Consider the following 23,676-nt stretch of genomic DNA (forward strand, 5'->3'; position numbering starts at 1 on the left):
GTTTTCCAATGAAAAATTCCTCTGCTTCCCCAGTACCTGGACAAGAAACCTGGAGAGAGAGCGGCTTTTGGCAAGGACAGGCCAAGGGGAATGGCTTTAACCTGCCCGAGGGGAGACTGAGATGAGCTCTTAGGCAGAAGCTCTTCCCTGTGAGGGTGCTGCGGTGCTGGCACAGGGTGCCCAGAGAAGCTGTGGCTGCCCCATCCCTGGCAGTGCTCAAGGCCAGGTTGGACACAGGGGCTTGGAGCAAGCTGCTCCAGTGGAAGGGGTCCCTGCCCGTGGCAGGGGTTGGAGCTGGAGGAGCTTTAAGGTCCCTTTCAACACACCCCATTCCATGGTTCCATGACTGCACACAACGGGTGGGCGATGCCAGCGGCTGAACAGAGCTGTGTCTGTGTCCGTGTCCGTGTCCATGCCGCTTTCCCCCCGCACCGACCGCTCCGCGCTCTGACCAAGACCCGCGGTCGCGGCCCTGAGGCGGCGGCGCATGCGCAGACCCCTCACAGAGGGGGCGGGCCCCGAAGTGCGCGCGCGGCGCGTCCCTCCCGCCGTTTGCGAGCGGGGCGCGCGGCGGCGCCGGAGAAAGGCGGAGCGGGAGCGGCGGCCCCGAGCGCCGGCCGCGGGCCGCAGGTACCGTGAGGGGGGGGGGGCAGCGGGGCCGCAGGTACCGTGAGGGGGGGGGGGCAGCGGGGCCGCAGGTACCGTGAGGGGGGGGGGGCAGCGGGGCCGCAGGTACCGTGAGGGGGGGGGGGCAGCGGGGCCGCAGGTACCGTGAGGGGGGGGGGGAGCGGGGCCGCAGGTACCGTGAGGGGGGGGGCAGCGGGGCCGCAGGTACCGTGGGGGGGGGGGGGCAGCGGGGCCGCAGGACTCGGCGCCCACCGGCCGCGCCTCACGTCAGGGTCGCGCCCTCGCCGCTCACGGCCCCGCGCCTCCGGCAGGGCCCCGGTGCTGGCCGCGACCCTCTCCCCGCCCTCACCCTCCTCCTCCCGGTGCCTCCTTCGGAGCGGCCGTGCCCGCGCACCGGGAGCTGTCCACGCTCCGCGGCTCCCGGCCGGGTCTCTCCTCCCGGAGCGGGGCCGGGGCCGGAGCCGGGGCCGTTACCTGCCGGCGGGGCGCACGGGCTGGGAGGGGGTGGCGTCCGTTCCGCCCTGCCCGGCCTCACCCTGCTCTCTGTGGTGAGGGGATCCCGTTAACCCTCGTTAGAAACCCGGATGTCTTGATGGGAAACTCCGAATGGTTGTCTCCGGCACAGCAAGGGCTTCAGATGGGGCCGCCCCTTCCCTTCTCTTTCCCCCGCCTTTTGAGCCCTTTATACAATGAAATCAAGTTTTTCAGGTGCACGTTTTGCCCTCCTGCAGCCCTGCTCCTTTATTTAGGCGTGCTGGTCGTGGGAAAAAGCAGAATGGTTCTAATCCGTTTATTCCCTGTCTGTGAATGAAAAAGCAGGTTTTGGTGCTCCTCAGCCTTAGAGGGGAAGGGGTTTGTCGGGTGACAGATCTCGTTGCTCCCCCCTTGGGCTGTGGTGGTTTGCTTTGACAGTAGAACTCTTAAACTCCCCACTGGTGCATCCTCAGCAAATTCCTGAGCAGGAGCTTTGAGCTGCCTTTGGGAATCCTCCGTGTTCCTTTGGAAATCGTCCGTGCTTCATTACTCGTGGAGAGAGCGGGTGATCCACAAGGAGGTTTTCCAGGTGGACGTATGAGTAGGAATCGGATTTCCTGGGAACCACACGTTAAATTTCTCATCCCCAGGTCAAAACGACTTCAGGAATGCTCCTTAGAGGCGTCATTTTGAGAGTGGTGTTCAAAGCACACTGCAGTCAGCTCTTCACAGGAGCTGTTTGTCTTCATTACTAATTCAAATGTAAGCCTGAAACTTTCATCTTTCCTGTACAGGACCTAAATAAAACCACAAACTGACAGGGTAAAAACCCAAAACAAAATGCATTTTATAGGAAACACGCTCAGGTGCTGCAGTTACAAGTGATTGAGATGCTGAGGGGGTGTTGGTGTATTTTTAACCTTGCTGGCTTGGTGCCTTTTGTGTGACACTGAATTTTTGTGTTTTCCTCTCACCTGCTGGCAGTTGGGCCTTGAAAACAGGGGAAACTTTGAGGCAGCAAATGGAGGAGAGAAGAACATCTACAGGCACAGAAAACCAGGGTCCAAGTGCAGTTGTGATGTCTGCATCACATCTTCTGTTAAACTTCAGCGTGGTTGTGCCTGACTTCCTCATCTGTCAGTCTGTTTGCTCTCCTTCTGCAAAATAGGATTTATGTTTTTGAGGGGACTCCCTTTTACTCCTTCTGTGTGGAGCATTAATCTCGTATTAGGGGCTCTTCAGTGAAGAGTCAGTTCAGAAATGAATCCCATGTTGAAATGGAAAACTCATGTAAATCACTAGTGCAGGGGAAAAACAGTGTTTGCTTCTTATCTGTAAGTGGTGGAAAGCTGGATGTTAAATGCATGTGAATTTTTTGGGAAGCCTGGATACTTGGGCAGTGTAAAGCTGCCAGAGTGATGGTGCTCTGCTGCTGTTCACCCTGGTCCGCAGCCACAGGGTGAACAGTAGCACTTAACAAACAAAACCAAGTAGAAGGCTTTGGTTTATGAAACTTACTGGAATATGTAATCTATGGTGGGGTGTATTTATCTCTCTTTTTATTCTGTTTTTTGCTATGTTGGCCTCAAAGAGCTTGCCTCTCCCCTTGTACTTGTGACAGGAAAAGATGCTAGTTAAGACACGAATGATGCTTATTTTCACCTCCCACTAGAACTGCGGTTCCTGTCATTAGTCTTTGCTGTGAGTTGATCCAGAAACCTTCTCCGGTTCTTTTTATGCTTTTCCAGGGTAAACCTGTTAATGAACAAAGGATGTTTTTAGCATGTTCTTCGTGCTGTCGTTGCCTGACGTCAGCACCTGCTAATGATGTTTCCTGGCTTTGCTCAGGCAGTGCTTTTCTCACATATTTTGTTAGTAAATAGATGGAAACTGTGATTAAATCAGCTTCCTTTTATACAGCCACTTTGTAGCACAAATCACACATCCTTGCTGTTTCAGATGAGTATTTTGTGTTTGTTGAAATGTTTCCTATTAATTTCAGTTGTTATCTTTCAATAGGTTTTGATTAAATGTCCTTGTAGCCCAATGTAATTAGTTTATACTTACAAAAGTGAGATTTTGGGGGGTTTAATGCCAGTTGGCTTAAAAATAAGGTGCACCTCCATGGAGCTTTTAGATGTTTCTTATGTCTTGCAGTGCCACTGTGTGTTTTGGATGATGGTGGTGCCTGGAAATGTGCCGGTCATACAGCAGGATCATGCTTTCGAGCCAGCCTTAGGACGAGACTCTATGGAGAACTCAGCTATGGGCCCTGCCACGGCACCGGCACCCCAGGAGGTGGGTGCGGAGCTGGCGGAGGTGCGGAAGCTGCGGGAGCTGGTGAGAAGGCTGGAGATAGAGAACCAGCACCCCAGGACCAAGAGCAGCAGGAGTGTGCTTGGGACAGTTCAGAGTGAGCTCCATGCTGCTGTGGATAACCACGGCTCTGGTCTTAATGGGATGGAGATTAATAACAGCATCAATGCCATCACCGAGAAGCAGGAATTGCAAATCATGGCGGATCTGCACAGCCAACTAAGCAAGATAAGGAAAGAGGCAGGAGACAACAACTGCTTCACAAGAGATATAGATGCCCAAATGCAGTATAGTAGCAGCAGTGCCACTGAGGAATTGTCTTCCAGCGTGTGTAAGGTGGAAGTGAAGGATGATGGTGACATGAGGTGTTCCTCACGTACAGCCACGAGTGATAGTACAGAGCTGATGGGAAACGTGGTCTTTGCAGGTATTGATTCCTCGGTTAAAACAAATGAACAAAATCCCAGTCAGAAATGTGGAGAATCAGAAAGTCTGTCCAATAACACGGATCTGGATGAAGTCAAAGTGTTAGAACTTGAAAACTGCAACGAAGAAGAAGACTGTTGGTAGGTATTTCAAACCCTCAGTGATACCTGGAACTCCTGCTGCAGTTGGGAGTTTGGTTTTAGGTGTGCAGTGATTTTTAAGGATATAAAGTGATTTCTTTACAGTGCTTTGGTTGCTAGCAGCAGGAATGCAGTTCCTGTTATTGACTGGTCTTATTTTTAAGACCATTTTGCCAAAGCATTATTATTATTTCTTAAATCAGTTTAAGGCTTTGTCTTTCCCCCTTTCTTCCTGGCACTGCTGTAGCAAGCACAGAAAACTTCCCTTCCCTCCCAGTTTGTGTGTAACACATGAGGTGAATGGATAATGGAGTTTTTAAACTTTAAATACAGTATTTAAAAGTTATGTACAAATGAGAATGTTGTAAAACACAAAGTGAGACCTCAGGCTGCCTGGAATTTGTGGCTTTTGCTGGTATCTAAGACAACAAATCATTTCCATTTTCTGAATACCATTTCTTCACAGTTAACCTGTTTTTTTTGTTTAGAGACATGAAGTGAAACAGATCAGTGATGTAATCCTCAGCCAAGCTCACTGTGTAGGCCTCTCTGCTTCACCAGCCTTGTTTAGGACTTTTATAAATCAGCAGATTAATTTCCCTTTGCCCTTCCAAAGCTAGGTAAAGTTGAGGCTAATTCCAGCTCATGCAGTAGCTGTGGCTTGAAACTTCAGCCATTGTAAGTGAAGGTAAGCTTTTGTTAATGGAATGGAGCTCACTCAGCTCAAGTCTAAATTCAAGGTTATATCAAAAACATGATTGTTGGTTTTTTTTTCTTTGCAAGCTTTCTTTTAAAACCTATATAATGGTTCTAACTTGATCTCTGAAACTCCTTAGGATACCTAAACAGCATTTGGAGCAGATTTCTTTAAAGAGAACATATTTAACCAGTTAAATTTGGAAGACAGGCTTCATTATTTCCGTGTTAATGAAAGCAGTCAGTTTTATGTTCATTTTCATGAGATTCTTCAAATTGCATTGATTGGGTGAAGGAACCAGAGGGAGTCTGAGATTACGTAGGCAATGGATGGTGTTGGTGCCATCAGGACTGATTCTGCTCCCAGCAGCTCTGCGTCTTCACCTTCCCTTGAGCTGGTGACTCATGAGGTTGTTCTTTGCCAGGTCATCTTCTCACTAGACCATGATCTTCCTGTTGTTGATACCTCTGATTTCTTGTCAGATTTGGCTCATACAGGCAAACATATTAAAAAGAGGTGCCCCAAGGAACTGTGGTATTACAGAGCACTTGTGCTAGTACTATTATCATAAATCATCTTTGGTCATGTTGCATTGCCTCTACCTGTTAACAGCCTGGTCCTCTTGGTCTGCTGACCTTATCTTTAATATCACCTACTAGAGGCGGTGATGCTTTATACCTTAAAGAATATAAAGAATTCAGTTTGTAGTCTTTAAAGTATGAAAGTGTTTAAAACAGGGGGTTGGAAGTGAGAAGCTTTCAAAAAACGAGGCTTTGGTTCTTAGATCTTTGTGTCATTCTAGTTCTAAGAACAGGTCCAAACTTCAGGGTGATTTCTGTTGTGATATTGTTCTTATGCACCATAACTTCTCAGTGGGTTTGAAGCCTCTGGTGCAGTCTGCCTTTGGGCTGATGTGATAACAGCAAACCCCATGGCCCCAGGAGGGGAAGGCGGAAGCGCAAAGGCATGGGGCAGAGGGTTTATTTTGCAGGTGCAGAGAGGCTTAGTTTCTGCACTACTTTGAAATTATTTGGTTTATTTAGATCAAACTTTCACATGATTCTGTGCAGCTTCCCTCAGCTTCAGCAGGGTTTGTGTTTATAACAACAACCCTGCAGTGGCTGAACTCGGAAACGTGAGGTGCCGCATCCCACACTGCAGCTGTAACTCTCTACCTCCTTGTGGCTCTCCTTTGACTTGCTTGCTTAGGTCCCTTTCTCAAATAGCTGTTCACAATTGTAAATATCCCCTAGACGTGATCAAGTGGAAGTCAGTGTTTTGTGCTGCTGGGTCAGCACAGCTCAGCCACATTCAGACTGGAGTGCTGCTCACCACTAATGGGTGAGCTCCTTTAAGCTACACCTCAGTGCAAGTCAGCTCCTGAGTAGTTTGCAGAAAGGCTGTTCCCTGCACAGAAAGGTTCAAACCAGCCGTGCTTGCAGGAGCCTGACCTTGTTTGTCTTCCTCAGTGTTTGCCGCTCGTAGGTGCTCCCCCAAAGAATTAAGTTGTGGTTTTCTCTTCTTTTAGTTTATTGTTTAGTGGTGAGGCACAGGCGCCAGCTGCTCAGAGAAGCTGTGGCTGCCCCATCCCTGACAGTGTTCAAGGCCAGGTTGGATGGGGCTTGGAGCAACCTGCGCTAGTGGAAGGTGTCCCTGCCCATGGCAGGGGTTGGAACTGGATAAGCTTTGAGGTCTCTCCAACCCAAACCACTCTGTGATCCTATGAAAAGCAGTTCACAGGGTCTTAGTGTCTCAGGCTGGTCACCTTATGAAAACCTTCCAGAGGTATTTTTAACTTGATATAATCAACTGCTTTCTTAGTGAAATGCTCGAGGTGTTGGCTCCTGCTCTGTTCCTTAGGGTGAGGTGTGAGCAGGGATATGCTCCGTCCCACTGCCAGAGCAGAGCGGGAAATCTTTTTCACACGCAGCTCAGCAGCCTTGTGCCATGTTCGTATAATGCAGCTCTTGAGTTGTCCCACAAGGTGCCTTTTGATCATCTTACAGACTATTGGCTGTGTCATGAGCTTAAGCTAATGTGTGTTTAGAGCTTCTGGGATTTAGTGCCTAGATTTGGGGATTTTGTTGAGCAGGATTAGTTACTAGATAGGCAGGAAAAGCAGTGCCTCTTCAGGGCTCTGCAGTATCATTTTATTCCTCTTTTCCCAGTTTCTGGGTAAGAAAGGCTCAAACCTCTACTTGGGCTGATACTGGGATGTCTTTGTGTGGAGTGTTTTCCACATGATTTTCCTCCTTTTTCCCTTAGTTTCTATCATTACAAGACCTGCCCAGTGTTGTTTCACTGTTGTTCCACAACACTCTATTGTTGAGCTGTTCTGTTCAACAATAGTGTTTAGATTTGAGACTAGAACAACAGAAAGCACAGAAAAAAAAGTGAAAATCAACTTTCTCAAGTCTGATATATAAAGGAAAGGCAAACGGATGCATTACCTGTTTGGAATACACCTTTATAGAAGAATTTAGCTGCCTTCTGAGCGCTTCCTGGAAGTATATCATGTAAACCTAAATTGTTCTAAACATCTTTAGCTACCTCTGGTCTCTTTCTTCTTGCTCTGATGCATGTAGCTCACTTTTAGTGCTGTGGTAGCAACTTGTGCTAAGTGCTGTGGGAGGCATGTAATAAACCAGCATGTCTTAAAAACTGCAGTTCAATTTCCTCTCAGTTTAATGCCCTAATGCACTAGTTATAGAGCTTTCTGCAGGCCTGAAGTCTCCTCTTAAAACCTATAGATTTACTAGTGCAAATATCTTATCTGATTAGGATCTTAACCTCTCAGGCAGTACAGGCTTGCACCCTTATAACTCATCTGATGTGTCCTGAATTGTGAAGATGCTTTTTCTTCAATGCAGTGTGCAGGTTGGGAAAGTTGTCATCATTGCTGCACAGCTGGAACTACCTGGCACTTACCAGAGCTGCATTTCGTAGAATTCTTGATATGGGAAAGTGAAACACTACTAAGCAGAAAGTAAAGATGTTCTACCTAAGGGTTTCCTCACAGCAGCTGAAGAAAACCTCATTTATATTTAATCAGTTCCACAGCAAACCCCAGTACATCACATTGAGGACATATGCCCCCAATGTTTACTTTCTGAATTTGCATTAGGCTTTGTAACTACCCAGATAGCTTCTAAATTGTCATTTGCAATTTGAGCACAGAAAACATTCAAAGCATAACCTTTTGGCATTTAAACAGCACACGCTTCACATCCCACCTGCTCAGCTGAGGGAGCAAACTGCAGGGTAAAGCTTACTGAGGATTCAGGTATTTGTTAAAGCCAAAGGACTTTGGCTGACTGGTTAACTGACAGTTGTACATGCTTCAAGGCATGCCTGAGCATATTTGGACCAGAAACACTGCATACACGATGCCAGCATACCTGAGAAGTTGGTCTGTTGAAGCCTTCCCCAGAGTTTCTTGAAAAGGAAAATTAGTAAGCCAGATGCTGTGGGATCAAACCAGAATTCCCCTGTTGTTCAGTTAAGCTGCCTGTCAGTGCTCTTGAGTTGAGCTTTCTTCCTTGAGTTTGCTGAAATGCCTTTCCTGTGAGGGTAGTGAGACACAGGCACAGGGAACCCAGAGAAGCTGTGGCTGACCCATCCCTGGCAGTGTTCAAGGCCAGGTTGGTTGGGGCTTGGAGCAATCTGCTCTAGTGGAAGGTGTCCCTGCCCGTGGCAGGGGCTTGGGAGTGGATGAGTTTTAAGGTCCTTCCAATCCAAACCAGTCTGGGATTGATCCTATGATTGTATGAAATTTAAGTGAGACCATCTCTTACCAATAGACTTGTCAGGTGGGAAATGAGAGTCTTCTGCCAGCCTACAGAGGACTCCAACACCCTGCTCCATGTGGAAACAGTTCTAGCAATCAAACAAGTATTACCATACATCTGATCACATAGAAACATGATTAGGGGTATGGAAGGAGCTGGGTAGAGCTACTGCTTCCTGAAGTAGAGCAGGATTTCCTCCCTTAACCTAAAATACGTGAAGAACAACGTGACCTGCCCTAAGGAGGCCATTGGCCTCTTTTTTGTTTGATGGTTTTATTGCTGCTTTTTTTGTCTCAACTGTAAAATAAATCCAGAGAGAGAGCAATTGGCTCTCTCTGATTTATTGGATCTGAGTGGCTGCAATGCTCATTTACCCATGCAGGAGCACAGCAAGATGTGCTTGTGGGGATATTGCAGCTGCAGGAATAATAGTGTTCGTGTTTCTCAGCATTTATTTTGTCAGTAGCGGGTTAGCTTTTGGATTTTGGTATTTGCCTGTAAAGCTTGGTATGAAAAAGCTTCTTTGGGAGAACGTGACTAAAGAGACTGCAAAAGATGGGTCTGGCCAGGGGCAGGGATGTTATTAAGATCTATGAACCCATGAGTAGCGTGTCAAGAGGCAATAGGGAATAATGACCTTCCATCTGTACCCACCCCTCAAGAGCCAGACAAGAGGAATATAAGTGTAAATAGCAGGTGACATTTTCAGGGCAGGTGAATGGATGGAGGTGGTTCATTACCCTGGACACTGGGGCATTGCAGGACTTGCTGCAATAGGGTGCTGTGGGTGCTACAAACAGGTATGAATTCAAAAATGGGCTTAGGTGCTTCACTAAAAAATGTTATTTTGATAAGTGCTCAATCTGACACTCCTACATTGCCAGGTTGAGGGAGTCCAGGACAGCTTTCTGCATCAGTATGGCTTTGAGATTGATTGTTTCTGTGCTTATCCTTACCTGGAGTCAGGACAGGAGGCAGGGAGATACCTGAGATGGACATTTTGATGCCAGTATGTCAAATATCCCAGCTGTCTCTTTTACCTTGGCCAAACATGGATAGGCACCTGAGAGCCCCGTAGTATGTTTCTGTGCCTTTTAAACATGAGAGGGTTTAGAAAGTAATGGGATAATTACTGAAATATCTGTTGATTTGTATTGGTTTTATTGTGGAAAGCAGTGTTTTATGAATTGAATACAAGGTGCCCGAGTGAGAATGAGTAACTGGAGCAGAAAGACTTGGTGTATCTCACTGCAGGAGTGTCAGAAGTTATTGCTCAAGAGTGTAGGAGGCCAGTGAAGCACATGCAGACGTTCCTTGAGGTCTTAAAACCATCCTCATCATCGTTTCATGCTCACATACTAGAACTTGCCTCCACACTGCCAGGGATGGGGCAGCCACAGCTTCTCTGGGCACCCTGTGCCAGCGCCTCAGCACCCTCACAGGGAACAACTTCTGCCTAATGTCTGATCTAAATCTTCCTCTCCTGTTTTTCGTTTGGGTAACTTCTCTATTGACTCCTGTTTAATGCACTTTAGTAAATGCTGTTTCATTGGCTGTGTGCTTTGAGTTAATGGGTGTTTTTTCCTGTCTCCTTTCCATCTTTGCAAAGGCTCTACGTATCCCCGAGGAAATCTGTGGATCAGAAAACAGCCTCACCTTTAAAATGGTGCCGGCAGGTGCTGGATAACCCCAGCCCTGAGACTGAGGTGGCCTGTCGAACACTGCTGAGCAGACTCGATCAAGGTACGTAAGCTGGGACATTGCTGCCTCAAGTGTCCCTCATTTCCGCTTTTGTACTTGACACCAGTGAGAAGTGGTGAAGCAGAGGAGGCCCGAAGGGTGCAGTTGCAGTGGTGGAAAGTGTCTGCAGACACAGCACTTCACATGTTGGCTCAGATTTGTGCATGTTTGTGCAGCCCTGTGGGGTGGTGTATAGAAACCTCCCTGGTTTTGGTTACGCTGGTCATGCCTCGGCTATGAAGGTAAGAGATCAGTCTGTAAACAGCAGGAAAATTGCACTGATGGCAAGGAACAGACCAAACAAGTGGAACTGTAGTCTTTCACATCTATGTATTTGTTAAGAAGCAAATAGAGGCGTTTCAATTTAACGGCCAGATTGACCACGTTGTTTTCTGCTTTTCATTATGTTCAGAGCCAAAACTCTAAAACATATTTTAGTGTTTGCTGGTTCTTGATGTTATTTTTCGATATTTAAACATCTTCAGTGTACAGATATGTAGAGGGAATAGTATGCTTCAGGGGAATGGGGGAGAGAATCAGACAAAACTCTTATTGCTGCTTCTTCTCTATATCAAAAGTTCTGGTGGTGTTAAGTGTTGATGATTCTTACAGTACCATACCATTAGTAGCATTACCTGGTAATGCAGTTGTCTGCTGCTCAAAGCTTATAATCATAAAACATTAAAATCCCTAAGTTGAAGAAATGGAGTCACATGGAAACCTAGTTTTAATTCCAGTCTTATCATCCCCTACAAGCAGTTTGTGGTTGCTTTTAGCTGCATTACTTCACCACAGAAGGAAAATCCCGTAATCAATCTGCCTGAAATAAAATGCTACAGAGCCTTCTGTTCAGTAGTATTCTGGGGTTGTAGGTTTGTGTGTTTTCTTTTTCAGAGCACCAGAGGATCAATACCACATTAGCCTTTCACTGATGTAAGAGCTGTTAGAATAGCTGCAGAGGTTACTTCATTCCAAAACTGAGAAGGTTCTGTTTCTGCATACCTATAGTATATCACCTGGAATCCATGTGGTGGATATGCTAACCATGTCTTTTCCAATGTACTCTGGGTTAGAATGGGAAATGGGCTGAATTGCTGGTAGCCAAACCACTGAGGGGTTTGCAGTGAATAAGTAACCCTGTTTTATACTGTACAGGTTTCTGTAGCATACAGCTTTCCTCTGTAGTCAACTGGGATTTACCCTGTGGCTGGAGGGGTGACCAGTTTTAGTATGTTCCTCTAACAACTCCTCATGTTAAAACTCATCTGTCTGGTTTGACTCACCAACATCTAAACACAAAAGCAGGATTAGTGTTTGAAACAGTGCAGTTTCCAGCAGGATTAATGGTGTGAAGTTCAGGGATGTTCTTAACTGCTGAAATCCAGCCCCCAGCTTGGTGCAGAAGTTGCTGTCTGCCTTGTTTGAACTGGCTTTGTCTTCTGTGCGAGTGCAACAATTCTGACTTCAGTTTGGGCAGTAATTTGACCTCAGGGATTTGAAGTCTGAGAGGATGCTGTTTTGTTGGGAGGGTTTTGGGTGGCTTTTTTCATTGTTTGGGTTTTGATTTGTTGTTGGGTTTAAGTTTACATTCTTACAGTGTTTTGGCAGTGCTTGTGATCAGGCTTATTCTGAGTTTAGCCTTGAAATTCCTCATTTAAGATAACTGAATGTTGTTTGAGACCAAACTTCATTTACGTCCATAAACCGTCTGCTCTTGAAAACTTGAACGAAGATTCATTTCATTAACTCTTTGCTTTCTGCCTGAATATATCAGGTTTTATTGTACTCCATCACTCCAAACTCAAATAGTCTGACCTTATACTTGAGGGGGAAATAAACAAGAAAACTTATTTATATAGTGAATCTTCATTATTTTCTTGGCTACTGTTCTCTCAGTGGAAATGGCTTATGGGCAGTCCAGCAGCCCCTTGAATATATACAGGTCACAGATGAAATCATTCCTTAAGTGCTCGTTTCCCACTTCACAAGTGCGGATGCGCTAATTTTGCTACCTGGTTTACTTTGACTGTTTCACTAACTCATATGTGAGTCTTTGTGCTGAATGAGGATTTCAGAATGGCTGTTTCCATACTAATTTGCTCTCAGTTCAGTCCCAAGGCACAGCTTTATGATGTAACGCTGATTTGAATCCATCAGGATAAAGTCAAAATAACAGATGTGTAAAGATATGCAGGTCAGTGGAGTTCTTCAGAGGGAAGATGGGGTGTAGAAGTGACAGATACTCATGAAAACAGCCATGTCTGAAGACCAGCCCTGAACCTTTCAAAGTGTGTGGCTTGTTAAAGCCCAGTTTGTCAGCAGTTATTCTTGGAATTCTTCCGAAGTGACAGAACAAGTTAAAGGGGAGAACAAGCAAGAGGCAGGCACCGCTTTGCTTCCTACAGTGGTAACAGACACTGTCAAAATGTCTCAGTTGAAGTACTACATCTGTTACAGTATTGAATCTTGTTTGATCTGTTGCCTTTCTTTATCTTATGCTCTTTGGTTTTCAAAATAACTTGATAACCTTGATGGCTTTTTTGTATTTTTCCTTCTAGCCAGTAGATGGAAAAACCTGTATTGCAGTCCGCTGGCATCACCAAGCACCCATAATCTGAATACAGAGCCAGGCTCCTGTAGCAATGCACTAAACTCTCCCGGGCATCTCAAATCGACTAACAAAGCACTACTAACCTGTGGCAGCTCAGGTATGGCATGTCAATAGAGCAGTGCAAACCTCCAGTGTTTAAAATGCAAGGAGTTTTACTAACTGACACAGGGAAAAGTTACTAAGAGATGCAAGTTCACTCATGGGGATTTTCTCCTTTTATTTTGCTTGCTGACTGACCCAGGTCTCATCTGTTTCATTAGAGAAAACCTCCTTGCATTCTAAATGTCTTGTATTTATTTCATGGTTTCTGTTTTTATAACTTTATATATTTATAAATTGTACTAATTTTAAGTGACTTCAGGTAGAAAACAGTTGTTGGGGCAAAAAAAATACTGCTCTTGAATAATGGTATCCTCTGTAGGTGTTAACTTTATAAAATTCCTTGGATTCAGTTTGCTGGCTTGAGAGTTTCTTTTGTAAATCCTGATTAATGTAGGCAACAGAAAGGAGCCTTGTGCTTTAAGGTAAAAGGTGTAATCTCCAGGAGAAGCTTTTAAATTGGCCAAGTAGGCAGGTGAACACAACATAACAAAAGTTTTGTCAGATATAATTGCCTTTAGAGTAAGATTTCCTACCTTAGAGGCCATTTCCACACAATTCCTGTTGGAAACCTATATTTGTAGGAATGATAATGAAGCTTCTGAGCCTCAAGTCTGCCTTTTCATATAAAGCTGCTGCCTAAGGAGTCCATGTAGGCTCTTCCAGGAGCCTCATTTATCCTGGATGCAGGTTGTGCTCAGCTTCCGAGCACAAAGACTTTGCCCTTCGGCTTTATGATCAAAGGAGTCTTCCTTGATTTCTTTCTTTGTTTATTTTCCTGGAAATGGCTATGTCCTAATTTGCATGTTTAAAAACATAAAGCATGTTTAACAGTCCTGGCTTGAAACTTGCTATTGAATGAGCCCCTTTTTTATGGATTAAAAAAGGGTTGATATGGATGTTTCCGCAGGTGCAGGTATGCTCTTGAGAGCTGCTGGGTTTCTGCTGTAAATAGAAGTGAACACTGATCTCTGTTTGCAAACAAAGGCTGCATGTAGGACTGCTGGGTTTGCAAGCAGGATTCTGTAGGGAGAAGTTTCTAAATCAATCTCTTGTTTTTAACATGAGGTTGGTTGGCAGTCTAGATTCTACCCACCTTTTCACACAGAAACAGTGACTGATGTGTAAAACCGAAGTCTCTGTGGAACTTCTAAGGCTTCTTCATTCACCCTGTAAATCAGAAGCTGTCACGGGTGTCACATAAAAAGGCAGGTATAGAACAGACTTTACCCAAATGGGATTATACATGAGAGTTCACTTTGTGTGTGTGGTGGCTCATCCCTTGAGGAAGTGCTAACGTGAGTTTAAAGTTCACCAGCAACTTGAGTGACTCAAATCTAATGTTATTTCTGAGAAGAATGGAGCTTCCCTATCCTGAAAACTGTTTAACAGTAACTACCCTGAAAAACTAAACAAAGAGCCTGTGACAGAACCCAGATGTGAAGGTTTTGTAATGAAAATCACAGTCGGCCCATCATGCAGTGTTGAGCCCACAGCGCTTTTTACTCCTGAAAGAATGTGAATGTTTTCCTTCTTTCCTTGACTGTTTTAAAACAGACCTGCAGCTGGGAATGCAACAAGCAAACTAACCACGTACAACTGAGTGGGAACTTCTAAAACAGCTGTATTAAGGATACAGCTGCATTAAGAATACAGTTTTTAGTATGGAAATCTGCTTATTCCTTATCCTGCATCCCGCAGGTGCAATCCCTACACTTGTGTTGCCTCCAATGTCTTTTCCTGACGCCAGAAGGAAAAACAGGATTATGTTGTACAGTTATAATACCGAAGGGTCTTGACTTGGAGTATGTGTTTGTGCAGCACACATGTGCACAGACACAGTCCTTACACTACAGCCACACTTCTCTCATGGTATTGTGTTACATCTTAAAGCTGGCTTTTGCAGATGAGAAGTTGGAGACTTACTGGTACAAAGCAGTTTGCTCAATGTATTTATTTTACACCTGGACTTTAAATGTGTCTCTTCCATGGCATCGGTTACTGCTCTTCAAAACTGGTTGAAGAAATAACGTTGGGAAACTGCTGCTTTTTCCTGCCTGCCTGGAAGTGACCATTGTTCAAAAAGGCTGCTCAGCAACGGCTTTTAGATGTTTTGCTGAGAACAGGCAAAATGTTGTATTGCTGGCATCCTTGTTGAGAATTACTCAGTCAGTGTGCTGCCATGAAGACCCCACAGAACACAGCAGGCCAAGCCTGAAGCTGAAGTGGAAGTCCATGGTGAATGACATCCCATGGATGCTCTGGGAGGCTGACTTCCCCTCTGGATGTGTCTGCTGGTGTGCCTCAGCCTGCTCATTGCTTTTTATCTAAGGGATGATCTCAAATCCCTGCTTGAGCAGGATTTGTATCTCTTAAGCCTACTTTAGCTGAAAGTGATGTTAAGTGCTCTCAGGCTCCTGCATATCTACCTGCTTCATCCAATCTGCTGTCAGAGTGTGGGGTCTAAATCTATACACTACTGATTTCAAACTTGTCTTGGAATTAATTTAAGGTGATGATGTATTTTCTCCTGAAATAGTTCTGTGAGTTATATGGTCTGATGTGTCTGTGTTCAAGGGTTAGTTATGCTGGGAGCATGTGGCATAGATGAGCACATTTGCCATGTAGAGATTTCATGTTAACTGATCTTTCTGTGCTCCCAGAAATTTCTCTAGTCATTTTTTGTGTATCCCTGGGGGGTGTTTTTCTGTTGTATGAAGTTTGGGGTGGTTTGTTTGGGTTTTTTTTTGTACAAATATGTATCTAGGTCAATAGTTGCCCTTTTCTCAACATAGGGAGAAATAATACTGATACTCTAATGCTTCTAATCTCAAAATTACCTTCTCCACAGCTTGTTCCCTGCACAGATACAACTCTGCCTCCTGGAAACTGCAGGTTAAAACACTGAGTGTTGTGTTCTCAGTTATTTCTAACTACTTAATTATTTCTAGCAACCATTCCTCAACTTCACAACTGCTCTGGCTTTATTACCAGAATACCTGCTCTGCTGCTTGTTCTTGGTTTGTATGTGGATGTCTGAATGCTTTTTGTGTTCCTCTTCCCTCCTGAAGGTTATCTGAGCATGCACTCTGCACTGAGCTCTCAGTCATCTGTGGACAGCGAGCTGAGTACGTCTGATGACTCCATCTCTATGGGATATAAACTGCAGGACTTGACTGATGTCCAGGTCATGGCACGCCTTCAGGAAGAAAGTACGTGATGGCAGTCTCCTTTGTGTGGTAGTTTTAGCACTGTAGAGATATGTAGATGGATTCCAGCTGGAGTTCTCTTCCCCTTTCCCTAACAACAAAGGAATAACTGAAAAGATCATTTCACATGTTTGTGATTTGCAAGGGCTTCCTTTAATATTGTACAGGCCCGAACTGCCGCTCAAACTTAGCAATTGTAGAACATTCTCAAGATCACACCTCTTAAAGCAGAGGATAGTGTTGAAAGTATTATCCCAAACCCCACTGTTAAATACATAAGCACTCTTTTATACTCAGATCTCCTCCATCCCATGTTGTCTCTGAAGTATAGGTGTAGTTTCATGAGAGACTGTTTCATTGTCATGGCAGTTGACATGTCAGCAGCAGCTCACAGTTCCCACCTGATTTCAGCCCCCTCACTTAAGCAAACACAAGCAGGACATTCCCTGTGGATTTGTTTTTGGAACTGATCCAGCTGAAATAATAACCCAGCAATTTTTCTCCTTGTAAACGTGTGTTTTTCTGAGCAGTGGCTGCAGCCTGGAGCCCTCTTAGCGGCTGTCTGCAGGGCTGGGTTTTACAAGTTGTTTGTGGCACAGAAGATGCAGATACTATTTCACTGCTCTACTGAGTAAACCCAGAAGTTCAGGAGTGCTAAACCTGAAAGAGCTGGAGTTCCAGTTTAAGTTTTGTTCTGGTAAACCATTCAGAAGCAGCTCTGTGGATTTAACTTAACAATGAAAGATGTTCGTGTCCCAGTGGGTGGATTTTGGGGCCTGGATCCAATTCCCATTAAATCATTGGTAAACTTTGCATTGACTTCAGTGGGTTTTGGATGAGGTCCTAACTGAAGGTGGAACAAAGTGGTTGGATCTGTTTTTCTGTGCAAATGAATCCTTAATTTGATTTACAGGAAATGGAGAATGAAGTTCCCTGGTTTGGAGAACATTCACTGACTTTAGAACTGTGCATTTATCCATTTAAAAACCATTATGATCTAAGAACTGAGCAAAAGACACAAGATCTGCAATCACTTTATTGCAGCTGAGAAGCTGTATTAAAGTGAATAAAGCAAATAACAGCATTTTCCTTTCTAAACTTGAATATTTTCTTACGCTTTGTGATAAAAATCGTATCACATTACGAAGTTTCCAGTGCAGTATGAAAAGTGCTTCATCCTTGGAATGGTGGAAGCTTTTCATATTGCATTGTGAAGGGAGAGGAGTGGGCAACACTTGCTTTATTTAATTCCTGCACTGGGAAGAGGCTTTTTCAGGGCTTTAAGTGGTGCCTTTCTCAAAAGCCCCTTCTGCCAGTTTGCTGAATTGGTTCTTGGTGGAAAATTGCTGGTATTTTGTTAGGCAAGAACTAAAGATGTAAGCTGGGGGGGGGACCTGTAAATACACGTGTGCACGGGAGGTGTCTGTAAGAATCGGCTGTGTTTTCCCTTGGACACAGGAGTTCAGATCTTTGTTTCAACCAGTTGAAATGTCGGTGGGTGAGTAATTGATTGAACTAAAACATTCATACTGTGAATTGAACTCCTCCATCTAGTTAACCTCACAGAGCTCCTGTGGCAGTATCTAGTCCACAGTCACAGCTGCTTCTGTCTGTGACACAGGGAGTAATTCAGGTCAATTTGAATATTAGCTCTATTAACAGTGCTGATCTGGGTGACACTGTTCCACTTTAGACGTTCCATAAGCTGTGAGTTTCTTCAGTGAAGTGAGTTCTTAACTTGACTCTCCTCCCAAGGTGAAATCACTGATAAAAGAGTTGCTTCTGAATTGTGTTGCATCTGGGTAAGGGATTTGTATTTAAAACCTGCCTCTGATCCAGGTTGCCTCTGTCTCCAGGCCTCCGTCAGGACTGTGCCTCCAGCTCTGCATCTGTGTCCCGGCGCAGCTCCAGCGCCTCCCTTCACTCCCTGCGCAGAGGGACCTACAGCGACCAGGAGTTTGACACGTACAGCCTGGAGGATGAGGATGACTACGACTGCTCCCTGTCGTACCGCAGCGCGCACAGATACTCACCGTCTCCGCTCAGTTCACCCCGATGTCAGTCCCCTTCCTCCAGTGCAGATTACAGCAGGTCATCCACATCCCGGATCCGTCCCCCGCGGAGATCTGTGCAAAGTCCCATGCAGGAGCGGCTCAAGTTTGCCAACAGCGAGGGTAAGCTGAGGCTGAGCTTTGGTGTGAGCCAGTGCAAGTAATTTTGACATACACATTTCTGAAGTGCTGTTATTTAATGGAAACAAAGAATTAAGCAGGTCGAGGGATGGGATTCTCCCCCTCTGCTCTTGTGAGACCACACCTGGAGTACTATGTCCAGCTCTGGGACAACAACACCAGAGGGAGGTGCAGCTGTTGCAGTGAGTCCAGAGGAGGCCATGGAGATGCTGCAGGACCTGCAGCAGCTCTGCTCTGGAGCCAGGCTGAGAGAGCTGGGCTGGGTCAGCCTGGAGAAGAGAAGGCTCCTGAAGGGGAGACCTTAGAGCAGCTCCAGTGCCTGAAGGGGCTGCAGGAAACCTGGAGAGGAGCTTTGAACAAGGGCCTGTAGGGACAGGCCAGGGGGAATGGCTTTAACCTGCCTGAGGGGAGACTGAGCTGAGCTCTTAGGCAGAAGCTCTTCCCTATGAGGGTGCTGAGGCGCTGGCACAGGGTGCCCAGAGAAGCTGTGGCTGCCCCATCCCTGGCAGTGTTCAAAGCCAGGTTGGACACAGGGGCTTGGAGCAACTGGGTCTAGTGGAAGGTGTCCCTGCCCATGGCAGGGGGCTGGAGCTGGATGAGCTTTAAGGTCCCTTCCAACACAAACCAGTCTGGGATTCTAGGATTAGTTATACACTAATGGTTAAAGGTTGGACCAGATGATCCTCGGGTTCCAATCCGGTGTTCTGTGATACTTGTCTGCTTTTAAGCGTGTATGTTTTTCAAGAGAGGGCCTAACCCTTTACACATCCCCATTGCCACCAGAAGCAGCAACAGAGAATTTGCTCTTGGTTTCAGAGGAGATGAGGCACAGCATGCCCAACCTGGCCAGGACCAGCCTCCGCTCCTTGGAGTCCGTAAGGAGCAGTCGGAGCTTGGAATCGGATCTGCAGGTGCCAAGCAGCCGAATTCCTAGAACCCAGCAGCGGTCAGCAGGTCAGTGTGAGGTGTTCTCTGTGCATCCCTGCAACTGATTCCCTTCTGTCTGTCTAACCAACCCTAAGGACACCCTAAAAGGCCTGGTATCCTGAATTGTTCTTAAACTACCTTTGCCAACTGGGTTGTTCTTCCTTTTGTTGCTCTGTTCCTAGGTCTGGCTCCCAGTAAGCTCAGGTATTCCTCCAGTGCTGGGCAGTCTCCCTTGACGGTGCGACAGCCGATGAAGGCAGGGTCATGCACAAACTCTCTCCTCACGCCCAGGCAGCCAGTGAAAGCCTGCAGTTACACAGGCCCTGTCAGTGGAGTTCGAAAGCCACAGGCATCTTCACAGCTCCACACAGGCTCTTCCAGCAGCACTTGCACTACCAGAAGCAGTAACATGGTCACTGTGGCAAAAAACTCCACCATCAAAGCCCGCACGTCTGTTGGGGGGATCTCGGTGCCCAAGAACAAGCCAACGCCACCATCCAGGAGGTAAGCGTGAGGCTCCAAACCTCACAGACTTGAACCTCTGCCTTTTGGTTCACAGATTACACTACTTGATTAAAAAGTTATGTTCATCTCCAGTCTTAAAGCATGACGTGGGTATAGAGCTGGGTCACAGCTACTGACTAATGGTAGATGTAGGGTTGTGGTTGGAGAGCCTTTGAAGAAAGAGCAGTACTTAGCTGGGAGATGGATGTTACAGGGTTGCAGTCCCCCTCTGCGGATGTCTTTGGGAACTGCCTGGCTGGGACTCAGCAGCTCCCGTGTGAGATGCGCCTTTTTACCACATCAGCAGTGACCAAACCACTCAGCATTTCAGTGTTCCATCTGCTTAAAAAAGTGTGTTATTAAAACCAAGCTGATTATCCCAGGAAGTGAAAAGCCCCAGGGTCAAACTTCTTTCTGTAAGAAATGAACATTATGGCATATACTTATTCAGTGGGAAGGGGAAAAACTCTTCAAAAGACTAGTAACTCTTTACTGTTCATATAATAGATATAATAGATGACCTACTTTGGTGCCACTTAACTTTGCTACTGGTAAAAATAAGGTTGCTGTGTTTTTTTTCTTCCTTAGTCTTTGGTTAGGACTCCAGGTGAGTTTTTAAAGGGTCTGGAAAGTAGGACAAATTACCAAGGCTTATCTGTAGAATGAGTCTATATCCTTACAGTAACTTTCTACAACAGGAGAAAGCAGAACATAGAAAAGGGCTTCAGTAACTTACAATTCTTGTTCTTGTTGCATGAGTCTGAACTGATTTAGGGACCACATCTTAATCCCGAAAGATACAAGAGGGGTTTGGATTTTGCCTTTTTTGACATTTTTTTTTTTTTCTAGCTTTTACAATTAGCTTCCTAAATACTTACACTGTGGATACCTGAAGCTTGTAGATAGTCTTAAAGCAGCTGCTGTTTAGTTAGAACCTATTAAATCCCTTTAAAGAATAAGGCCTCTAAGACATGTTAATACATACCTGCACGCCTGCTTTGTGCAGGGGAGCAAGCATGCTCATCCCATCATCCTGAGGCATCTGCTGTGCTTCACTGTGTGATAAATTGCCAAGAGCTGGGTTTTTACAGCTCTTTTTGGTACAGCTGTAGCATGAACTTCTATGATTGAGGGAAATGATTTGGTATCAGGCTAATACACAATAAGTGCTTGTTGATTTTTAATGTCCCATTGTAGCCTTCAGTTGAAATGTATCTACTTAAAAACTCTCATCTGAATATTAATTTAAAATCAGTGTCTTACTTTGCAGTAATACGTGACAAAACCTGGGTATTTTTCAGGTGTTCAGTTGTATTTGCAGAGAAAATACTTCTGGACCCGTCACAGGAAAAGCCCTTTAACAGTGTTAACAGCAGAGCAGGATAAACGTCACTTAATGTCCCTGCACTGCCTGGAATTGGTGCTGCTGTGTCTGTTCCTCTGGCACACGTGAGGCTGCAGCAGTTTGCTGAAGGGCGGCAGATGTTGGCATCAATGGATGTGAAGCCTCAAACAAGCATTCCCTGTGCTCAGCAGGTTTCTGGGATCTTCCTCTTTCAGGCAGCTGTTTGTTAGTGGCCTTTTCCCCTTTGTCTCTCAACCCAGGTTTCTACAGTCAGCACAGACCACAGAGGACGATTCCTGGAAGGATGGGTGCTACTGACAACCCAACACCCCTGTGAAGCAGACCCCAGCTGGCTGGGCATGCAATGGAACTCCAGAGACCCATCACATTGCAGACTGATGTATATAGCTCCTCTCCTCTTGACACAGACCGTCCTCACCCTGTCACCTGCCAAGAGCCCGACCTCACAGCAGCGGAACAGACAACTCCTTTGCTGTGTTCCCACTGCTGTAAACGTTACTGCAACACGAGTCTTCACAGGAAGACTGCAAGTAGCCTTATCTCCTTTAAACCTCCACCGCAGCCCTTGGGAAGGTTTGTCACAGCAGCCCTCTGGGACCTGCTCTGGAGATTGCTGGCTTCAGCCGGCTGCTAGGGGTCCAGGGCTCAGCTTGGAGCTGTCGCTGTGTTGTTCCACAGCAGCAGCAGCAGCAGCTGCTCGGGGAGACTAGAACTAGTGATAGAGATGTTAGAAGTGACTTTTCAAACTCAACCTCGTGTTCTCACCTCTGTCTGAAACTCAACTGTTTTTTAGTTTGATTTTTTTTTTACTTCTGTATAGAATGTGTTCCTGCTCCTTTTTATTGTTTGTTCTAGAAGACAAAGCAGGGTTTTATAACTGTAGTAACACTTCAAGCTGTTGTGGTCAACGTGTGTCACCGTTCACAAGTGAAGGAGCAGTACACAATATTTGTGTGGGTTTGTGAACAGGCAGTTGCAGGGACAGGGGCTGCTATTTGAGACCTGCTGTTCAGCAGCACCTTAACTCAGATGAAAAGTTGAATACCAGTTAAAAGTGAACTTCTTAACAATAACCCTCCCTGCCTGATCTGAATGGAAGTGTTTCCTCTTCCACCCAGCTCCCACCTGCCCTGGGTTTTATAGCAGAGTTTTCTACTGTCTCTTTGGTTATGAAGGATTCTGTTCCAGTGTCTTCTTCATCAGCAAGTGCTGGATGCTCTGAATGCAGTCTTAGTACAGGAAATATGCACTGATAGCAATGTTCTCCCTGCCATCAATGTGATTTTGATAGTGTAGTTTAATAAAACGTTATGGTGCTGAAACAGATCTGCTTTATTCAGACTGAGCCTGACTCTGGATTTGTTTTGTGCTAGGAATGAGCAGCAACTCCCAGCCTGCAGGAGTTGGCTTCTGCACTTCACCTCTAACTCTCTGCAGAGGTAAACAGGGCTCAGAGGAAGCCTCATGTGCTGCAAGTGCTGATCTTTACCTTTAATCTCCTTGGACTTCATCAGGATGAGGTGAGGTAGCAAAAGAAAACTCCATTCACAGCCCTCTCTTCATGGCTTTCCTAGAAGAACATCCACAAGTGGCCCAAGCACAGCAAAGTACAGGAAACGCCACTGGCAAAGAGGAAGCTTTACAGCAGCTCATTCTCCGAGCACAAACCTCTCTTTGCCACTTGTGAGTGTGTCACAGACAACTGTACACCAATAGGCTTCTCTCTACCCCTGATAAAGCTTTGCAGATTTACAGCACTGCCCTGTTCAGGCTTTTCCTTTATGGAGAAGGTTCTTTTCCAGAACCTGGCCTGGTGGTAAAGCTGGAACCTGGGTTATAGAGAACTTACTTACCTCCCCCCTCTACAGAACAAAGAGCAGATCTCAGGGGTTTGATCTTTCTCTGCAGTTCTCTTCTGTCTTACCTTTGGGCTACAGCCCCCATAAAGAGCACACCAGCACTTCCCTGCAGGCTCCTGAGTCGAGACAGCTCCTGCTACTTAATGGCTACTGAACATCTATTTAATGCTAGATAAAGACCAAAATCTCCCTGGAAGAGTGCAGTGTTAATTTACGGTTGTCTCCCAGCTGAAGTGCATCAGGCTGTGACACTGCTGCTGTGAAGCACCAAGGAACTGACATCTACAGCAATACTCACCCTGTTACGTATTTCTAGACAGATGAGAGGCTTAAGAGAAGCAGCAAAGAGGTGAGCAGGGCCCCATTCTGCTTGGATTCACAGGCATTTAAAATACAAGTCCAATATGCCCAGCACCTGGAGGGCTGTCCCCCTTCAGGACAGGGCCATCGCCACAGACAGGGACATAAAGCACAAACCCAAACTCTGTAAGAGACTGAAGTCTCATTCGAGCCATGGTTAAGTTTTATCCTTGCATTTTTCTAAGCTGTTCTCACACCAAGTGAGTTCCTTCAGGTATTTATATTGTGTCTTCCCCCCACCCCAGCCTCAGCCTGGGGCACTCACACATGGCCCAGGTTCACGACATGGAGAAGTGGCTTCTTTCCACCACCAGACATCAGCCCCCATGAGGTCAGAACGG

The 23,676-nt window shown here is 45.8% G+C and overlaps 1 protein-coding gene across 6 annotated transcripts; it reads left to right on the top strand.

Moving 5' to 3' along the window:
* Positions 1–518: 518 nt before the first annotated feature.
* On the top strand, positions 519–22,442 carry LOC136019638 (SLAIN motif-containing protein-like). Of its 6 annotated transcripts, XM_065690032.1 has the most exons (11): positions 519–630; positions 1,752–1,923; positions 2,723–2,802; positions 3,259–3,983; positions 10,078–10,211; positions 12,767–12,916; positions 15,990–16,130; positions 17,984–18,301; positions 19,136–19,273; positions 19,429–19,750; positions 21,356–22,442. In XM_065690032.1, exons 4-11 carry the CDS (start codon positions 3,277–3,279, stop codon positions 21,411–21,413), a joined length of 1,968 nt encoding a protein of 655 aa, XP_065546104.1. In that variant the 5' UTR covers positions 519–630; positions 1,752–1,923; positions 2,723–2,802; positions 3,259–3,276; the 3' UTR covers positions 21,414–22,442. The 6 variants fall into 6 exon arrangements, with proteins under 6 accessions (XP_065546104.1, XP_065546105.1, XP_065546106.1 ...); XM_065690033.1 differs by lacking the exon at positions 2,723–2,802; XM_065690034.1 differs by lacking the exon at positions 2,723–2,802 and having other exon boundaries at positions 1,752–1,863.
* The last annotated feature ends 1,234 nt before the right edge of the window (positions 22,443–23,676 follow it).

The sequence above is a fragment of the Lathamus discolor genome, chromosome 9 (assembly GCF_037157495.1).
Source record: "Lathamus discolor isolate bLatDis1 chromosome 9, bLatDis1.hap1, whole genome shotgun sequence".
Lineage (NCBI taxonomy): Eukaryota > Metazoa > Chordata > Aves > Psittaciformes > Psittacidae > Lathamus > Lathamus discolor.